General features: G+C 55.1%; 2 protein-coding genes across 5 annotated transcripts in view; one reads left to right on the forward strand and one right to left on the reverse strand.

The window, feature by feature from the left end:
- Positions 1-16,468, reverse strand: part of PEBP4 (phosphatidylethanolamine binding protein 4) — a 288,342-nt gene extending 271,874 nt beyond the window's left edge. Inside the window, exon 1 of the mRNA XM_055348929.1 lies at positions 16,321-16,468. Within this exon, the coding sequence (XP_055204904.1) occupies positions 16,321-16,464 (144 nt within the window). The 5' untranslated portion in view covers positions 16,465-16,468. The remainder of the gene's footprint in view (positions 1-16,320) is intronic.
- Positions 867-18,779, forward strand: part of RHOBTB2 (Rho related BTB domain containing 2) — a 35,985-nt gene continuing 18,072 nt past the window's right edge. Inside the window, exons 1-4 of one of the 4 annotated variants that reach the window (XM_055348925.2) lie at positions 867-1,782; positions 4,164-4,235; positions 8,737-8,849; positions 11,230-11,308. In XM_055348925.2, coding sequence (XP_055204900.2) covers positions 11,253-11,308 — 56 coding nt within the window. In that variant the 5' untranslated portion in view covers positions 867-1,782; positions 4,164-4,235; positions 8,737-8,849; positions 11,230-11,252. Of the gene's footprint in view, positions 1,783-3,908; positions 4,236-8,736; positions 8,850-11,229; positions 11,309-12,533; positions 12,577-16,460; positions 16,751-18,779 lie in introns of those variants that run through there. The other 3 variants (XM_055348924.2, XM_055348923.2, XM_063709133.1) reach the window with 3 other exon arrangements.

Here is an 18,779-nt window from a genome sequence, read left to right on the forward strand (position 1 = left end):
TGTGTTTTCACAGGCACTCCAATGCCCCTGACCTGGCCAGCCGTTCCTCTGCCTGGAGTCACTCTTCGGGCTGGAGTTACACGTAAGGGCATTGTTTCTAGAACCCACTCAGGCTCTCCCCTGGCCTACCCACCAGTGCACCCACAGGAGTCAGCCCAGCAGGCGGCACAAAGCCCTTCTCAACAGAGGCGCTAGCAGGCGCAGGAGCAAGGCTGGGACCCCTCAAGCCTGGGAAGCTGGAAGGGGGAAGCAGGTCAAGGACAGTTAAGTAAGAGATGGGAAAAGTAGTTGCCTTCCAGAGGAGTGGAGAACCAGGGGGCCTCTGCCAGTGACTGCAGCAAACATCAGAGACCCATGGGAGGGGACACTGCAAGGACGGTGGACTTCTCTCTCTCTCTCTCTCTCTCTCTTTCTTATTTAACTGATGAGGCACTTGGTAAGGGGTTGCCAGGGAATGGGTTGCTGGAAATGAATCCAGGTCTTCAATTCCCAACCCAGTGCATTGCTTTTTTTTTTTTTTTTTTTTTTTTTTTTTTTTTTTTTGCTGGGAGACAGGGTCTCACTCTTTTCGCCGAGGTGTGCAGTGCCTCACTGCAGCTGCAGCCTCAACTTCCTGCGCTCAGATGATTCTCCCACCTCAGCCTCCTGGATAACTGGGACTACAGTGATGGGATACCACGCCTGGCTAATTTTTTGCAGAGACGGGGTTTTGCCGTGTTGCCCAGGCTGGTCTTGAACTCCTGGACTCAAAGTATCCACCCACTTCAGCCTCCCAAAGTGCTGGGATTACAGGCAGGAGCCACCATGCCTGGCCCCCAGTGCATTGTTATGGCAATTTTCTTTCTCTCTTCCCTTCTCCAGCATTCTATCCAGGGTCAACCCGTCAAAATATATTGAAAATGGAGAGAAGAGGAGTTCAAGATTAGCCTGACCAACATGGTGAAACCGCATCTCTACTAAAAATACAAAAAAGTAGCTCCCTCTCCCTCTCCCTCTCCCTCTCCCCACGGTCTCCCTCTCCCTCTCTTTCCACGGTCTCCCTCTGATGCCGAGCTGAAGCTGGGCGGTACTGCTGCCATCTCAGCTCACTGCAACCTCCCTGCCTGATTCTCCTGCCTCAGCCTGCCAAGTGCCTGCGATTGCAGGCGCGCGCCGCCACGCCTGACTGGTTTTCTTATTTTTTTGGTGGAGACGGGGTTTCGCTGTGTCGGCGGGGCTGGTCTCCAGCTCCTAACCGCGAGTGATCTGCCGGCCTCGGCCTCCCGAGGTGCCGGGATTGCAGACAGAGTCTTGTTAACTCGGTGCTCAATGGCGCCCATGCTGGAGTGCAGTGGCGTGATCTCGGCTCGCTACAACCACCTCCCAGCCACCTGCCTTGGCCTCCCAAAGTGCCGAGATTACAGCCTCTGCCCAGCCGCCACCCCGTCTGGGAAGTGAGGAGCGTCTCTGCCTGGCCGCCCATCATCTGGGATGTGAGGAGCCCCTCTGCCTGGCTGCCCAGTCTGGAAAGTGGGGAGCGTCTCTGCCCGGCCGCCATCCCACCTGGGAAGTGAGGAGCGCCTCTTCCTGGCCGCCATCACATCCTGGAAGTGAGGAGCATCTCTGCCCGGCCGCCCATCGTCTGAGATGTGGGGAGCACCTCTGCCCTGCCACCCCGTCTGGGATGTGAGGAGCGTCTCTGCCCGGCCGCCCCGTCTGAGAAGTGAGGAGACCCTCTGCCTGGCAACTGCCCCGTCTGAGAAGTGAGGAGCCCCTCCGCCCGGCAGCCGCCCCGTCTGGGAAGTGAGTAGCGTCTCTGCCCGGCAGCCACCTCGTCCGTGAGGGAGGTGGGGGGGTCAGCCCCCCGCCCGGCCAGCCGCCCCGTCCGGGAGGGAGGTGGGGGGGGTCAGCCCCCCGCCCGGCCAGCCGCCCCGTCCGGGAGGGAGGTGGGGGGATCAGCCCCCCACCCGGCCAGCCGCCCTGTCCGGGAGGTGAGGGGCGCCTCTGCCCGGCCGCCCCTACTGGGAAGTGAGGAGCCCCTCTGCCCGGCCAGCCGCTCCGTCCGGGAGGGAGGTGGGGGGGTCAGCCCCCCGCCCAGCCAGCCGCCCCGTCCAGGAGGGAGGTGGGGGGGTTAGCCCCCCGCCTGGCCAGCCGCCCCGTCCGGGAGGTGAGGGGCGCCTCTGCCCGGCCGCCCCTACTGGGAAGTGAGGAGCCCCTCTGCCTGGCCAGCCGCCCCGTCCCGGAGGGAGGTGGGGGGATCAGCCCCCCGCCCGGCCAGCCGCCCTGTCTGGGAGATGAGGGGCGCCTCTGCCCGGCCGCCCCTACTGGGAAGTGAGGAGCCCCTCTGCCTGGCCAGCCGCCCCGTCCCGGAGGGAGGTGGGGGGATCAGCCCCCCGCCCGGCCAGCCGCCCTGTCTGGGAGATGAGGGGCGCCTCTGCCTGGCCGCCCCTACTGGGAAGTGAGGAGCCCCTCTGCCCGGCCAGCCGCTCCGTCCCGGAGGGAGGTGGGGGGGTCAGCCCCCCGCCCAGCCAGCCGCCCCGTCCGGGAGAGAGGTGGGGGGGTTAGCCCCCCGCCTGGCCAGCCGCCCCGTCCGGGAGATGAGGGGCGCCTCTGCCCGGCCGCCCCTACTGGGAAGTGAGGAGCCCCCCCGCCCGGCCAGCCGCCCCGTCCGGGAGGGAGGTGGGGGGTCAGCCTCCCGCCCGGCCAGCCGCCCCGTCCGGGAGGTGAGGGGCGCCTCTGCCCGGCCGCCCCTACTGGGAGGTGAGGAGCCCCTCTGCCCGGCCACCACCCCGTCTGGGAGGTGTACCCAACAGCTCATTGAGAACGGGCCATGATGACAATGGCGGTTTTGTGGAATAGAAAGGGGGGAAAGGTGGGGAAAAGATTGAGAAATCGGATGGTTGCCGTGTCTGTGTAGAAAGAGGTAGACATGGGAGACTTTTCATTTTGTTCTGTACTAAGAAAAATTCTTCTGCCTTGGGATCCTGTTGATCTGTGACCTTACCCCCAACCCTGTGCTCTCTGAAACATGTGCTGTATCCACTCAGGGTTGAATGGATTAAGGGCGGTGCAAGATGTGCTTTGTTAAACAGATGCTTGAAGGCAGCATGCTCGTTAAGAGTCCCTAATCTCAAGTACCCAGGGACACAAACACTGCGGAAGGCCGCAGGGCCCTCTGCCTAGGAAAACCAGAGACCTTTGTTCACTGCTGACCTTCCCTCCACTATTGTCCTGTGACCCTGCCAAATCCCCCTCTGTGAGAAACACCCAAGAATGATCAATAAAAAAATAAATTAATTTAAAAAAAAAAAGAAAGAAAGAAAATGGAGAGAAAACAGAGCTCAAGTAATTTGGAGTGACATGGAGGCACGATCACCCCAGTATAAAGGTCCTTAGCATCCCAAATCAGGAGCTATCAAACCTATAGGACTCACAAAAAGGTAAACTAAGGTCCAGAAATCCACTCCAAGAAGCATAATGGCCAGTCTAGATTTTACACTAGATCACTCCTGCTTCACATGTCTCCCGGCTGGCCAGCCCCGGATGTCTGGCCACTGTGAGCCGATAGCTTTTCTGCTGTTTGTTTTCTACCTGTGTGCAGGTGAGCAGAAGTAGGAGCAAAGCCTCCTCCCATCAACCAGCAACCACCCCTACCTTGCTTCTTCGTGGCCTTCCCTCTCCTCAGCTTCCATGGCCTCTAGCTCAGGTAGCCAGAATTAATTACTGGTGGGGTTGAAGCCATAACTTGTTCCCTGGCTATAGGCCAGGCTCTCAAAATGTGCGTCAGAAAGGCCAGTGAGTGAAATTCCAAAGCAGTGTGAGTCATCAGGGGCTGAGAAGAACAGGCCAGGACAATAAGAGCAGGATGTGGACCAAAATAGTGCCCTGAGGGCCAGGGGCTGGGCCAGGCATCAGGAATGCTCACCTGGCCAAAGATGGGGAACAGGGCCTCCGGTCTAGGTGGTTTATCTCTGTGCTCTGCACAGCCCTGGACGGGGAACAAAGCCTCTGGCCTGGGGTTTATCCCTGGGCTTTGCACAGCCCTGGAGGAGGAGGGAACTGACCAGGAGGCCGGCCCCCTGGTCACAGGAATCATGTCCTTCACCTGCCTTCCCATAAGCTTTGGATCCCAAAGGGACTTTGGATCCCAGCCCTTAAAACCCTTGTGTTGTTTCTTCCTGCAGACCTGGTCCAGAACACTGCTTCAGGACAGGGAATAGTGACAGGCCAGCAGAGCCCCAGAGGCGAGGTGGCAGGTAAGTCTATAATCCTTGGGCCCTTGCTCTGTGCCCAGGGAAAAGAGAGGGATCTCCAAGCCCTGGCTTCTCTAACCTATCTTCACCTGGTCACTCACAGCACTGCACAATTTCCAGTTCTCAGAATCAGATTTCTTCCAAAGGACGGATGTGTGAAGGGAGCACAAGGGGTGGGGGCAATCAGCAATCAGGAATCTTCCCCATCAAGGTGTGGTGGCCCCTGGACTATGGCCCAGCAGCAACCTGTGGCAGCCAGATCTGGGGCAGAAGGTGGAGGGCTTCCACTCGTCATGAGGGTGTCCAGGGGGAGTGTCACCAGTCGCCATGTGCCAGCGGCAGGCCTGGATGCCACTCTCTCCTTGTGACCCTGGCCAGGACGGAAGGGAAGGACCCCAAGATCAAATAGATGACACTGCACCCCACCCCCCACAACCCATTGAATCCTATCCATCCAGAGAGGCCACTGGCCAAGGGGAACACAGGAACAGCTTGTGATAAAGGGCCGCCTAGGCCCTCATGCCCACTCTATCTCCTGCCCCTCCCCAACTGAAGGCTGCTCTCCAGCATCTCTGTTGTCCTGCTGCTCCTTCCCCTTTTTTTTTTTTTTTTTTTTTTTGAGATGGAGTCTCACTCTGTCACCCAGGTTGGAGTGCAATGGCGCAATCTTGGCCCACTGCAACCTCCGCCTCCCGAGTTCAAGTGATTCTCCTGCCTTAGCCTCCCATGTAGCTGGGATTACAGGGGCCTGCCACCATGCCCGGCTAATTTTTTTGTTTTTTTAATAGAGACAGGGTTTCAGCATATTGGCCACACTGGTTTCGAACTCCTGACCTCAAGTGGCCCGCCCACCTCGGCCTCCCAAAGTGTTGGGATTACAGGCGTGAGCCACCGCACCTGACCTCCTTCCCCCTTTTCTTACTACTCAGTCCCACGTCCTGGGTGGCCCATTCATGGCTCCAACCAACTCTGGGAGCTCCCCATCCTTCAGGGAGCAGGATCCGTTTATCAAGAGAAACTGAGCAGCATCCCTAATCCTCTCCCTCTCTTGCCCTCAGCCCCCCAAATTTTGTTCCTTTCTGTAGCCACACTTGGCCAGGAGCTCTCAGGCTTACTGTAGGAATTCCTTCCAGGGCAACAGAGACCCCCAACCACTCCCCCACCCACAACCCAGCCAGGCTGCTGTCACTTCCTCGCAAAGGAGTAGCTGAATGGGTTACCCTGGCTTTTGGAAGGGGTGGGGCTGAGACAGATGCTAGCGAGGCTGTGATAACTCAGACAAGGGGCTGAGGCTGATAGCCTCCACCGACACAGGTGGAGAAGGGCACGGGCTCTGCAGAAGTGGCAGCTCGGCTGATTTGGGCCCTCTTACCTCACCATGTAAGGATCTTGCTGGCCCTGTTAAGTTCACCTTTGCCTCAGGCTGTAAGTTAAAGAACTTTGTATCTTCTCCCTCTTCCCTGACCTCTAGAGGAAACTCATCTGCAACTGCTAAGACCTGTCAGTTCCTCTGATGGCCATCTCTATCAATACACGCATACTTTCCTTCAACTGAGTTAAAAGTCACGTGCCTTGAAGCAAGAAAACATTTCCACTTTCTTTTTTTTGAGACTGAGTCTCTCTGTGTCGCCCAGGGAGTGCAGTGGCACTATCTTGGCTCACTGCAACCTCTGCCTCCTGGGTTCAAGCAATTCTCCTGCCTCAGCCTCCCAAGTAGCTGGGATTACAGGTGCATGCCACCACGCCTGGGTAATTTTTGTGTTTTTAGTAGAGACAGGGTTTCATCATGTTGGCCAGGCTGGTCTTGAGTTCCTGACCTCAAGCAATCCACCAGCCTTGGTCTCCCAAGTGTTGGGATTACAGGCATGAGCCATGCATCCGGCCGCATTTCAACATTCTTAACTCCCTACTGGGCAAGGATTGTTCCCCAGGGTGCTTGTGGATGTGGCAGGGCTCCAGGTCTAGTTTCAGCTGAGCCATTCCTGCCTCTCTGTTCTGTCTCCCTAACATGTCTTAGGCTAATATCATACAATCAGAATTTCAGAACTTGGGGATCATCTAAGGAAACTGCCTAGGTTCAGGCAAGCAAGAGGAAACTGAAGGCCAGAGGTAAAATCTGGCATCAGAACCATAGCACTGGGGTCTGACACAACTGCAAACTAGCCGTGACTTTGCGTAGGCCTCAGTTTGCTCATCTGTAAGATAAAGAGGGTGATTTTGACATACATTAAGCATAACATGCTAGGGCAAGAGGCCTCAGGGCTGTGCTGTGCGTCTGTCTCCCCAAGAGGCTCTGAGCCAGCCGCCTGATGAGAACCTTCATCCTGCCTGCCTGCTTTGCAGCCCTGGCAAGTCACATCCCCTCTCGGAGCTCCAGTTTCCTTCTCTGCCAAATGCGGATAAGAATAGTTCCTCCATCTCATAGGATTGTTTTGAAATTTAAATGAGGTAGTACATGCAGCACAATCCCGGGCATGTAATAAACATTCAGTAAGTTATTATTAGTATTAGTATTATTAGACTTAAGCTCCTTGATGACATGATAGCATATCATCATTTTATCATCCTCACCATCTCTTGCACAGGGTCTGGCACTAGCGAGAGCTTAAAATGCATTTGATAAATGGAAAAAAGAAAGGATAAACGAAGGAAGGACCAAAAAAGTCTCATATTTTTCAGAGAAAAGGGGGACCCAGGTTAAGCAAGGGGACTTGGGGTGCTGTACAGGCAGGTCAGGTGTATTTTGGCCCAGAAGGGCTGCTGGTGCACCCGTGCCACCTTCGCCCTCCACACCACCAGCACCCCACCTTGCAGGCCTGCAGCTGGGAGGCAGCCTGCAGGCAGGACATCTTGGCTGGACCTTGGACTTGATACCTCCTAGTCCCCGGCTCTCTGGGCCTCAGTTCTGCATCTGCGAAGGGGTGGCCACTGTGAGGCTTTGCAGAGGTGGCAGTGCGTCAGTCCACTCTAGGGAGACTCTCCTCCAGCCATGCTTCCACCAGCAGCCCAGGCTCCCAGGGGGCTCTCTGTTGGCACCTCCCAGAAGGAGGAGGAAGAGGGTGGGTTGGGAGGAAGATCATGTGACCTAGAGTGAATGTTTCCAGGCATGTGGTGAGCCACAGACAACCAGAAGGTTGAGGCGTGTGTTTAGTGGCTTTTGAGGCACCCTGAACCGTGTGTCCAATGGGCAGTACAGCAGCAGCCTGTGGCCCCCGCCGCTCAGCCCAGGGCCCCGCATCCCAGGCCATCTGGGGTCCAGCCTGTTCCACAGAAAGCTTCCAGCTCAGCACCGGCTTCTTGCCTCTCCAGTCCCTGCGTCGGCTGCCTATGGTCTGGCCTGCTTGCCTGCCTCCCCCCACCTCAATTCATGCCTTGTGGAGGTGTCAGAGGCTGTGTCAGAGGGGAATAGCCATGTCCTGCAGCGCAGTGCTTTGGCTGTGACAAGTCAGACTGGGCACTTGGTTTTCTCCACCCAAGTCCTTTCCCTCTTCTTAGCTTAAAATTTGTCACTCTGGGAGGGGGTGGGATTCCCGTGGGTGAGCTCAGAGGTAGCTGCTAACTTGGGCTGATGGGAGCCTGAGAGAGGGCTGTGGGTCCGGAGAAGGCCAAAGCAATGCAGCTGCCCTGTGGGCTTCTCATCACTGTCACCACCTCAGGAAACTTCTGGCCGGCTTTCCCTGCCCTCGTCCATCCAGGGCCCATCCAGGCTTGTATACTTCCCACCAGGGTCCCTGGGGTCCTGGCCGTCCCAGCCTGCTTATCTGTGAGCCGTACAAGCCAGGGCCACATGCATTTATTTTTACAGAAATCTCTGCTCAGGAAGTGGGGAAAGGATAGGACAGATAAACAAAGGGAGGAGGAGAAGTAAGGAGGAAAGAAGGAGAAAAGAGGGGCCTGTGAAGATGGGCTGGAGGGTCTTTGATGGATGAATGAGTCTGGTGGAAAACACAGAGCCCTGGACAGTTGAGGGCATTCTCTTCTTTCAACTAGAAAAAGTCAGGGCCAGAGACCCCTCAGGTATCATCCAGGCCAATGACCTGTTTTCTTGAAGACCCCATGGGGACAGGAACTCAGCTCCTGACTCCACTCCACGGCTTTTACACCATTCTCTGACTTGCATTGTCATTTGGGGGTCTGTGTACCAAGAAGGCAGAGGGTAAGGGGGATGGCTGGGCAGGGTCCAGCCTGGAACTCTGCAAGAGGAGCTCAGAGCACAGGTGAGAACCACAGCCCTTCCCAGGTGGCCCCTGGCAATCCTCCAACCTGGGTCAAAAGCAGCTACGACCCTAAATTCATGCTTAGTTACTGACATCCAGCAATGCCCAAGGGAAGGGTCAAAGTTCAGGATTAGCTGACCTTGATAAGAACACTGAGTCTTCCAAGTGTTTACTACACAGATCCTGCACCCCTAGTCAGACAGCCTAATTGAAACCAGCCTCATTGCAATGTGATCATGTTTTTAAGCAGCCTATTCTGTTCCACGCACTCCTTTATCTGGAAGCAGTAAACAAGAATATGCACGCGCAGTGGACCACTTCTGAAGGTCAACATATAACTTTCTCATCCCTGACATCAACTGTCATCCCTGTGAGCAGAACCAACTACCAAAGGAGAGAGGTGGGTCAGAGGAGAAGAGATGGGGGGCTCCTGGACACACACCTCCCCTGCCCCCTCTAAATACTGCAGCCACATGGAAACCCATGGGGAACAGTTGGGGCTTTTTATAATCTTTATTTGTTAACAGTTCAGGCTATTTTTTTTCCATGCTGCAAGAGATGCTAATGCCTCATGAAAAAGTTGTGAAAAAAAAAACAAGTTTATTTTGGGGTGATCAGCCTCCTCAGAGCTTCTCACTCCCAGCTCTGCAGGGCTTAAGGAATGGGACCTGCCCTCTCTCAGGAGGTCTGCAGCTTGGTCAAGGAGAAGGAGTCTTAGACCTGGAAGCCCTGGCTGTAATTTGCCATTTTTGTCTCCCTCTTGTACCCTCTCTGCCTAGAAAACAGGGTGGAAATCACAGGATCTAGCTTCTTTCTGCTGCAGACCTGCTTGATGGTGGCTTCCAGGCCCTGTCCTGAGATATCACCATCCCAGGGGACTTAGAGTGGATCAACAATCATTGATATATATCATGCATTTCCTTTGCATGCAGTGTTTCACGTCATTAAGGGTGGTACTTGGAGCTCTTGAAAGACACAAACCATGCCCCAATTTCTTTACTGAAGTCGGAGATGTTTCAGAGATGCAATAAATGTTTCATGGAGGCCTTGGCCAGCTATGACTTCCTGGGAGGCAGGGCCAGGGTAGGGAGGATTGGGGGAATGGGCACGGGGGTCTGCATGCCCACACCTCTGCCAGCAGGGACTAGGCGTAGCCTGGCCAGACCAGACTGGAAGTGGATTCTTCAGGTCCCGCTTGGAGCAGCTCTGCCAGCTGCACGATGTGGCTGTAGAATGGCTGCAAGAGGCTGGCCAGCCGGGAGGACCCCACTGTCAGAACTCTGACTGGTGCTCCCTGTTCTGGGCTTCATTTTTCTGGGAGACCCACAGGGCACTAGAGCCAAGGTGCGCATGGGATTTATGGGATTTTTCTTTTTTTCTTTCTTTTTTTTGAGGGGAGAATGTGTTCTTCCTCTGTCACCCAAGCTGCAGTACGGTGGTACGATCATAGTGCACTGCAGCCTCGAACTCCTGGGCTCAAGAGATCCTCCCGCCTCAGCCTCCAGAGTAGCTGGGACTACAGGTGTGCACCACTGCATCCGGTTCTACATGGGATTTTTTGACCTTGGGGGATGAGGCCCTTACTCTCCGTGCTGTCTGCCCTCCACACACGGCCCAGATGGCAGAGGCACAAATGGGAGGTGGCTCCCCCTTTACCCAGGGCATGGGGCTTAGGTCTGTGAGGGGGAGCAGGCACAAGTGGAGAAGGAGTTAGAAGGGTCTCAGTGCTGGAAGGGACAGGAAGAAGGCCATGTAGCCACCCCTGTCTTCAGGTAAGGGATAATGTGATCTCCCCAATGGGAGACCAGAGAGATTAAGGTTCTTGCCCAAAGTCACACAGCCACTTCCAAGGTTGGCACCGAGTTCATTGGTTGCTCCTCTGCGTTGGTTTCTTTTCACTCCTGGGAGCTTCCTCTTCTCTTGGCTTCTCTGGCTTCCCTGCCCCTGAAGGGTTGTCACAGAAGTGCCCTTCCATCCTCCCTGAACCACACAGTGCCAATAACCTCCAGAGCTGTCTGCCTGGCATCTCTAACCTCTTCCCTGATCACTTCCAATCTCTCCTGAAATTCTAGACTTTTCTTTGGCTAAACTAGTCCCAAGACTGTGACTGACCATTTAAAGAAACTGAAGGTGGGGACGTTGCAGAATTAGATTCTCTTTCTGTCTCTTACCATGTGTTTAATCCTCACTCTCTTTCCAAAAAATACCTCCTCCTTCCATTCTCAGCCATGCTGGCCATCAGCTGGTCTTTTTCTGAGTCTCAATTTGGGTCAGGAGATGTTTCAATGAAAACAATGACCAAGAAAATATAGACCTTCCATGCTGGGCATGCACAGAGGATATCAGGGCCAGAATGAGTCTTGGAGGTCACCCGACCTGGCCCTTGTCCATGAGAAAGTGAGGCCCAGAGAGGGGAGGATATTGTTCAGTGTCAAGCAGCTTTGTGCAGGCAGAATCCAGGCCTCCGATGCATGACTGACCGCTATTTTCCAAATCGCCAAACCAGCTCAGTATCCACAAATGCCTGAGGCACACGATGCACCAGGACCCCAGTTTCGGCCTCTCATCTAGTCCCTTGACTCCCTGGGTGGCCTTGGTCTTGGCCCCCAGGCTGGGGTCTCACCCCGCGCTGGGCCCGGACATCAGGGGCCGCTCTCTTGTCCTGAGTAGGGCCCTCTATCTGGGCTGAGCGACCTTGGAGTAATTCGCGATGTGCTCATTCCCTTTCTCCCCTCTGTCTCCCCTGCCCCGCCCCATCCACTCCTGTTCCTCACAACCAGGAGCCTGGAGGGAACACAGAGAGATGCAAGCCTGGAGAAAAGGCCCCGATGGCCCCCAGAAGACCTCTTCAGACAGCATGTGAGTAGCTACTGTGTACTGTGCTCTCCCTTCCCAAACATTGATTCATCCATCGAGCATTTATTAAGCAACTCCCAAATTGTTTGTTGAAGCACTAGACCGCAAGCACTAGACCAACATAAAAAAAAAAAATACCTTTCTTTTTGAGACAGAGTCTCACTCTTCACCCACTGCACTGGAGTGCTGGAGTGCAATGGCGTGATCTCGGCTCACTGCAACCTCTGCCTCCCAGGTTTAAGCGAGTCTCCCGCCTCAGCCTCCCGAGTAGCTGGGATTACAGGCACATGCCACCACGCCCAGCTAATTTTTGTATTTTTAGTAGAGAAGGGGACTCACCTTGTTGGCCAGGCTGGTCTCAAACTCCTGACCTCAGGTGATCCACCTGCCTTGGCCTCCCAAAGTGCTGGGATTACAGGCATGAGCCACCACGCCAGGTTCAAAATACCTTTTTGAATAAGCATTATCTTTTCTAAAAATTTAAAAAAAATTTTTTTAATAGAGACAGGGTCTTATTATATTGCCCAGGCTGGTCTCCAACTCCTAACCTCAAGCTATTCTCCCAGCTCGGCCTCCCAAAGTGTTGAGATTACAGGCATAAGCCACCACACCTGGCCTGAATAAGCATTATAGTGTTGCTTCCTGGCCTGTGAGCAGGAACCTTGTCTGAGGAAAGAGAAATCTGCATCCTGACTCTTAGGAAAGCTCCCTTGCCGGTCGCAGGGAGTTCTCAGTACAATCAAGGACAGAGAAGAACCCAATGATAGATTGGTGTGATTGGTATTATTAGGGGAGCACAGGGGAAGAACAGGAAAGTTACACTTTGTCAAGTGTAAGAAAGTATTCATGGAAGGCTTGCTGGAGGAAGCGATATCTAGGCTGAGACTTGAAAGATGAGTACACATTTATCTGGTGAAAGGAGTAGAAATAGAAAGAGTGTTCAGGCTGAAGAACTGCTTGTGCAAAGTCCCAGAAGCTTCCTGTATCCTTGTGGGGACCTGATGGTGTCCCTTAAGGCCTGGACAGGGAGGCTGAGAGACTCTACGCTTTCCAGATTCAGCTCCTTCACCCTGCTGGGGCTCTGCATCTTGAAATGCCTCTGCTTTTGCTCATGGCTGGTTCTGAACTTTGCCCCAGCTGCAGGGTAGGAACACCACGTGCCCCAGCCTGCACATGGCAGGGGGTGGGGGGCGGAGCTCATGTCACAAGGCCCATGGGGTGGGCTCCGCAGAGGCTGTAGTGTTCCAGGAGAGGGGTGCCATGAAAGCACGGTTAGTAGCCTGCAAAGTGTTGAATGGTAAAGCTGCCTGTGAAGCAAAGGGAAGGTGCAGGTTGGAGGATGGACTGAGCCAGGGGGTCTGCGTTGGGCTGGCACTGGGGAGGGGCCACAGCCACAGGGAGAGCAACGCTGGTGGGACTGGCCGGGGAGCTTGCTGCGCTTTGCTAAGAGCCAGGATGGAGGTTTCTCTTTCCCCAGATAAGCCTCCTGTTCACAGGCAGGCATCTGCCCGGCTTCAGGAAAACAGCAGCCGTGTGACGGCCTGGAGGAGGGTGGTGTGGGGAGGCATAGAGGGGGTGCCTTCTGGGGACAGGTTCCAGGGGTTTATGTCACTGGGGAGGTAGGTCACAAGAGGCATTTGGTGAGGGAAGAGATGCTGGGGTTGGGCAGGGGCAGGAGATTGTAGAATGGAACCTGCCTCCATGCTGCCAGGAAGCCCTTGGGCTACAGCCACGCGGCCAGGCACATGGCAGGACATTGCCAGACCCACCAAGCAGGCTTGGGAAGCCAGCAATGGGGGGAGTCAGTGCTCAGGCTGAACTGCTCCTCGGAATCACACCAGTGTTTCCAAGCTGCAGCAAATGGGCAGAGAGGGCTGGTGTGTGTGTGTGTGTGTGTGTGTGTGTGTGTGTGTCTGTGTGTCTGTGTGTCTGTGTATGTAACAGAATGGAGGAGGCAGAGAAAGAAAGAGGCCAGGAGCTTTTGTCTCCCACCCAGGCCTGCCTTGAGAAGTCACCTGAATAGAGGAAAATGGACTCCTCAGGGCCTGGGGTGGGAGGGCGCAGTGAGGGGAGTGGGAGGCTTCCTGTGCTGTGAGAAGCTGCTGCCTGCCGGGTGCTAACAGCTGGGGACAGGGATGGGCATGAGAAGGCCCAACAGCACCTTGCTTGCTGGTGGGGAAGCCTGGCCTCTGGGAGTGGCCCTGTTTTCCAGGATCTGGCATTGGAGAGATGGGCAAAGATGAAGGGACGTGGCAGATCCTCAGCTGGGGTACCAGGGGCTGGAGGCTGTCTTGAATAGCAGGAGTGGGGGGCCCGGGGCAGTCCTGGCCAGGGCTGGCTGGGAAGAAGGCCTGGTTTTAGCCACAACTGGGGCACAGGCCGACGGCTGCAGCTTGCTAGTGGTCTGCCCCTCATACAGCATGGGGAATGCTGCCATCTGAGCTGTGAGTAGTGAACCGCTGAAGCTCCTCGCAGGCTGGCCTGAGGAAGAGGTCTGCAGAGGTCCCCAGACGGCCTAGGGTGGGACATGGATGGGGCGGCTTGACAGTGACAAGGGGCTGCAGAGCATGGGCTGGGGGGCACTGGTTGGAGAAGGTGGGGACTTGGAGGAACTCTGATGATAAGAGGGAACTGATTGGGGCGCCAACCATGACAGCCCTAGAGGTGAAATGATGGGGAAGGACTTTGATTTGGAGAAAGGCTGAAAGAGGGAACTGCATGCAAAAAGCAGGGCTGGGAATTGAGGGAACCTCCCCAGCAAAGCTCCTGCCTCTGCCTGAAACAGTTCACTGAGTGTGAGCGGGGCGGGGGCTGTGGGGGTGCAATTTCATTTGACACCCACGTTTGTCCAAGACCCTTCCCCCGCAATCAACACTACACCTTGGAATTCACACAGTCCAGCCTGGTTGAGGTTTCCAGGCTGAGCTGGCTTTTTCTCCCAAGGCAGAAAGGGCATTGGCTCTAGCTTACAGGCCGAGCAGCCACCCTCTCCTGCTTCATGACTTTGGGTGGATGGGAGTTCTGTCTTCCTACTCCTTGCTCCACAGGGGCTATGGTCCTGCCAGGACAGGTGAAAGGTGATGTCAACTGGCATCTGGCACTCAGCTGGTCTCTGGAGGTGGGTGGAGGGAAGAGGGTGTCCGTGGGAGAGACCCTGGCCTGCCGTGGGAATCATGCGGAGAGCTCATGTTATGATTTTCTCTGGCGCAGGGGCTCTTTGGCACACAGAAGATGGGGTAAGGCTCTTCAATGCCAAAAATGTGGAGGAAGAACATGTGTGAGCATGGTTTAGTTTCTCTCCTAAATATGTATTCATATAAGTACTTTCTGGTTTATGGAGGGTGATTTCTAACCAGAAATGAGAAGTAAGTAGCACTGTCAGTCATTGTTAACCTCTTGGCTAGCTCTGAGTAGATTGAGAAAGGGTTGGGAGAAGCATCCTCCAACAACCGAGCACTTCCTGTACATTGACCAGGTAGGTAGGCACGTTGATCACAAACACCTTGAGGGACAGCTTCCAAGTACATGCATTCACAGATGAGAAGCATGCTTCAGACAACACAAAATTCATTTTTAACCCGGCTTTCTTTTGGCAGTAAATTTCTCTTCCTAATCATATTTTGCATAAACTAATATTAGAGTGGATTTGCATTTTCAGAGCACAAGATGGAGGAGTGGTGGAGGCGGTTCAGGTGGGTGGCATGCTGGTCTGGGCTTTAAAAATTGTCCAGAGGTAACTGAGAAGATGAATCAAACCAAACTGAGCTGACTACTTAACACTAGCAGTCAAGATCATCCTGGCTGGGCATGGTGGCTCACGCCTGTAATCCCAGTACTTTGGGAGGCCAAGGCAGGCAGATCACCCGAGGTCAGGAGCTCGAGACCAGCCTGGCCAAGGTGGTGAAACCCCGTCTCTACTAAAAATACATAAATTAGCTGGGGATAGTGGCGTGCACTTGTAGTCCCAGCTACTCGGGAGGCTGAGGCAGAACTGCTTGAACCCAAGAGGCGGAGGTTGCAGTGAACCAAGATAGCACCACTGCACTCCAGCCTGGGCAACAGAGGGAGACTCAAAAAAAAAAAAGATTATCCTGATAAAACCAGCTTTGAATATGGAAAGTGTCTTCTAGGGACCCCTCAGGTTATAGATGTTATACCTTAGAATCTCTCTATTTTACAGAGGGGTAAATTGAGGCAGAGAACCCAAAGAAGGCTTAGGGACGATTTTCGAGGCTACTCACTTCATGGTGTTTCTTTCAGAGATTAGCAGCTATTACTGAACTCCAGGAGGCAACAGGAGGGGGGTGGGATGGAGGTGGGGACCCGCTGAAGAATGCCTAGGTGGGAGACAGGTAACGTGGTACAGGTACCCACCCCACAACTCATTAAGGGCCATGGAGGGAGGAAGGCTCTCAAGTGCCACGAAAATTCCCAAGGCAGCAGACGGCTTGTATGGAAACGCCGGTTATTCGTCCCTACCCACCTCCCGCCCCCCGCCCCCCCGACTGCCCCTGCCGTCGCCTCCCCGTGGGCAAACGGTGGGGGCCCGGGCTTACAACCACACGTTCTCCTCCAACTAGCATCCCTTCCAGGGTGCACTAGGATGCCTCTCAGAGGTTCTCCCCCGCCTCCCGAAGGAAAGGGGAAAACCCCGTGGGCGTCCGGAGAGCCTTTGCGCCTCGCCAGGTGGAGGGACCGGCGCCACCCAGACCCGCGAGCCGAGACCCTCCCCGCGGCGTCGCTGCGGGAGGGGCGGAAGAGCGCGGGCGGTGGGCGGGAGCGGTGCTGCGAGGCGGGGTCTGCGGGGCGTCCAATCCCCTTCTTCCCCCGTCCGCCCCCTCCCCGCCCCCCGAACGCTTTCCACCAACTGCGCGCGGCAGTGGGCGGGGCCCGTCACGGCTGTCGTCTTGGGTGCGATTTTTTTCTCCTCCTTTTTTTACCCTCCCGTTTTTTTCTTTTCTTTTTTTTTCCCTATCCTTTTTTTGTGAATGAAAAAAGGAGGTCGCGAGCGGTACCTGGGACTGCAGCGCCAGGCGTCTTCGCGGCAGCGCCTTCGCCGCGGGCCCGGGCGCGTAGCGGCGGCGGCCTCGCCCCTCTCCCGGCGCCCCTGCGCGCCACCCGCAGCCTCCGCAGCCCGGCTCCGCGCGCCGCCGTGACATTGGGCGCCTGGGGCGCGGGGCGATGCTGATCCGGAAGGGGCAGCGGCTGCAGTGCAGCGCGCGCGTCCGCTCCTGGGCCCACGTCCGGCCTGGGCTGCCCTGCCGGAGTTTCTGAGTGGCCGCGAGCTGGCCGGGAGGCTGGAGCCCAGCAGCAGCGCGGCGGCGGCGCCGGCGTCGTCCCAACTTGCAGGCGCGGAGGGACCCCTGACATTTCACTAAAATGAGCGTGCTCAGCAGGAAAAGATGTGTTCCTCACGCTAGAAGCCACCCCGTCACATGTAGTGGTGTAAGTAGATGGCTGCTTGCGGTTATGGCGGGGTGGCCAGCAGCCCTTGCAGACGCGCCGCGCCGCCCTCCCTGCCCTGCTGCGCCCCTCGCTACGTTCCCCGGGCCCCGCTAGTCCCTGGGCTCTGGCTTCGGCTGCTGGGTACAGCGGGGCTGGAGACTAATCCTTTCCGGTGTTTCTAGGGAAAGGAAGATGACTTGATTGCCTCGGCGTGTCGTGCCCCTCCCCCTTCTCGATGTTTAAAAATTTTTAAATTTCTATTTTGTGTGTGTGCAGAGTAGCGTGTCAGAAAAAAGGAAAAACGGTCCAGAGTGGTGGGAGTGATTCTGTTAAGAAAACAAACACAAAACAACAGTGGAATTGGGGTGTTTTGCTGGCGGTTCTGGAGCTGGTTCTTTGAACTCAACTCCATTGCAGTCTGTGTAACTGAGTTCTGTGAAACTACTGGGGAGATCCTTGGCGGTGTTTGGTGATGTGTCCACATTTTAGGTTTGAGGGGGCTTATCTGTGTTTAGGCTTGCATTTCTTTAATCTGACCATTCAGGGTCCCTTTGGGCCTTGCTTTCTGTTGGATCTGCACGGGGCTTCTTGCAATGCCAGCGACCCCCGTGGGAGCCTCCCCGAATTCGGAGTCCACTCTCTCTTTGTTCTTCTCCTTCCAATTCTCCATTCAATCCATCTCCCTTGATTTTACCATCATTTTCAGGATTTTCCTCCCTTTCCCATTTTGTAAGATGATGTGGGATACTGGTTGCTAGGAGACAAGCCAGGCTCCCAGGGAGATTCTGTTGTTTCCTTGACAACCAGACTAGGGCAGCCACAGATGAACAAGCCTCCTATCAGCTGTGGGAGGGAAAGGGGCCCTTTCTGAGCTCTGCGAAGAGTGTGTGTAGGGGTGTGGGGGTGGGACTGGGAGAGCACGAGGTTTGTAGCTAATTTCAGCACACCTTGGGTTTTGGCTTGCACCAAGTACAAAGAGCTGGGAGAGCGGTGGGCAGGAGGCTGTTTTTGGAGAGGGGCACAGGGATCATGGGACAGGGATGGAAGGAACACATGCCAGTGACTTTGCGATTGTCATGGAAGAGGAGTGAGTTGGGGGTTGTGATGCCCAGGGCTGGGTGGTGAGGAGGTCATAGTTTATGGAGGTTGATTGAGTGGGGATGAGGCAATTGTGAGGGAGAGTCTGGAGTCAGGGAAGAAGAGAGAGCCCGAGGGAGAGGGGAAGCTGAGAAGCTCACTGAGTGGGCTGTATCACCATATATCAGCAATGAGTGGGCTGTATCACCATACATCAGCAATGATACAACATCAGCAACATCCTAGGGCAAAAATTATATTACTCTTGGCACGCTCTCTCCAGGACAGGATCCTCCTTTAAGACAGGCCTGATTAGACTAAGAGTTCTGCCACTTGAATTGGGCCAGTCTGTATCTTAAAGAGAGATATAATTACACATATAGATATGCAATCTAGCATTATATAATACCACATTACATAAGAAGACAAATACCTCCTTTCAGCCCAGCCTCTCTTGGCACAAATTAACCACGGTTCAGGAGACTCTTCCAATGTCTTCATACCCATTTCCCAGAGGGGGGAGACTGATGCCCAGAAAATATAAGTGACTTGCCTCTTCCTAGATAGGACAGTGAAGTTTGCCAGTCAGGCAGTTGGGACAGGGTAGAAAGGGTGAGATGATACAAACAGAGAGGCAGCTGAAGGCCAAGGGGACTGCTGAAGGGGCTGGGGAATGGATGGAAGGGGTTGCGCAACCCAGCAGGTCTGGTGTCTAAACTCATGGCACAGTATTTGTCAATTTCCACTTGTTGATTGGCTGACCACTGCTTAACTCTAGAGGTGACATAGCACAGATGGGCAGCAGTGTTTTCATCACAAAGTAGCTGAACTTGGCCCAGCACTGCTCTGCTGGTGTCCTGGCGTTATTCTCACCGTCAAGGTGCTCCTGAATTTGAGAACTGGCATCCCTCCATTAGGCCTCCTCATTCCCCCGCTTCTGTCTACAGACCTA

The sequence above is a fragment of the Gorilla gorilla genome, chromosome 7 (genome assembly GCF_029281585.2).
Source record: "Gorilla gorilla gorilla isolate KB3781 chromosome 7, NHGRI_mGorGor1-v2.1_pri, whole genome shotgun sequence".
Classification (NCBI taxonomy): domain Eukaryota; kingdom Metazoa; phylum Chordata; class Mammalia; order Primates; family Hominidae; genus Gorilla; species Gorilla gorilla.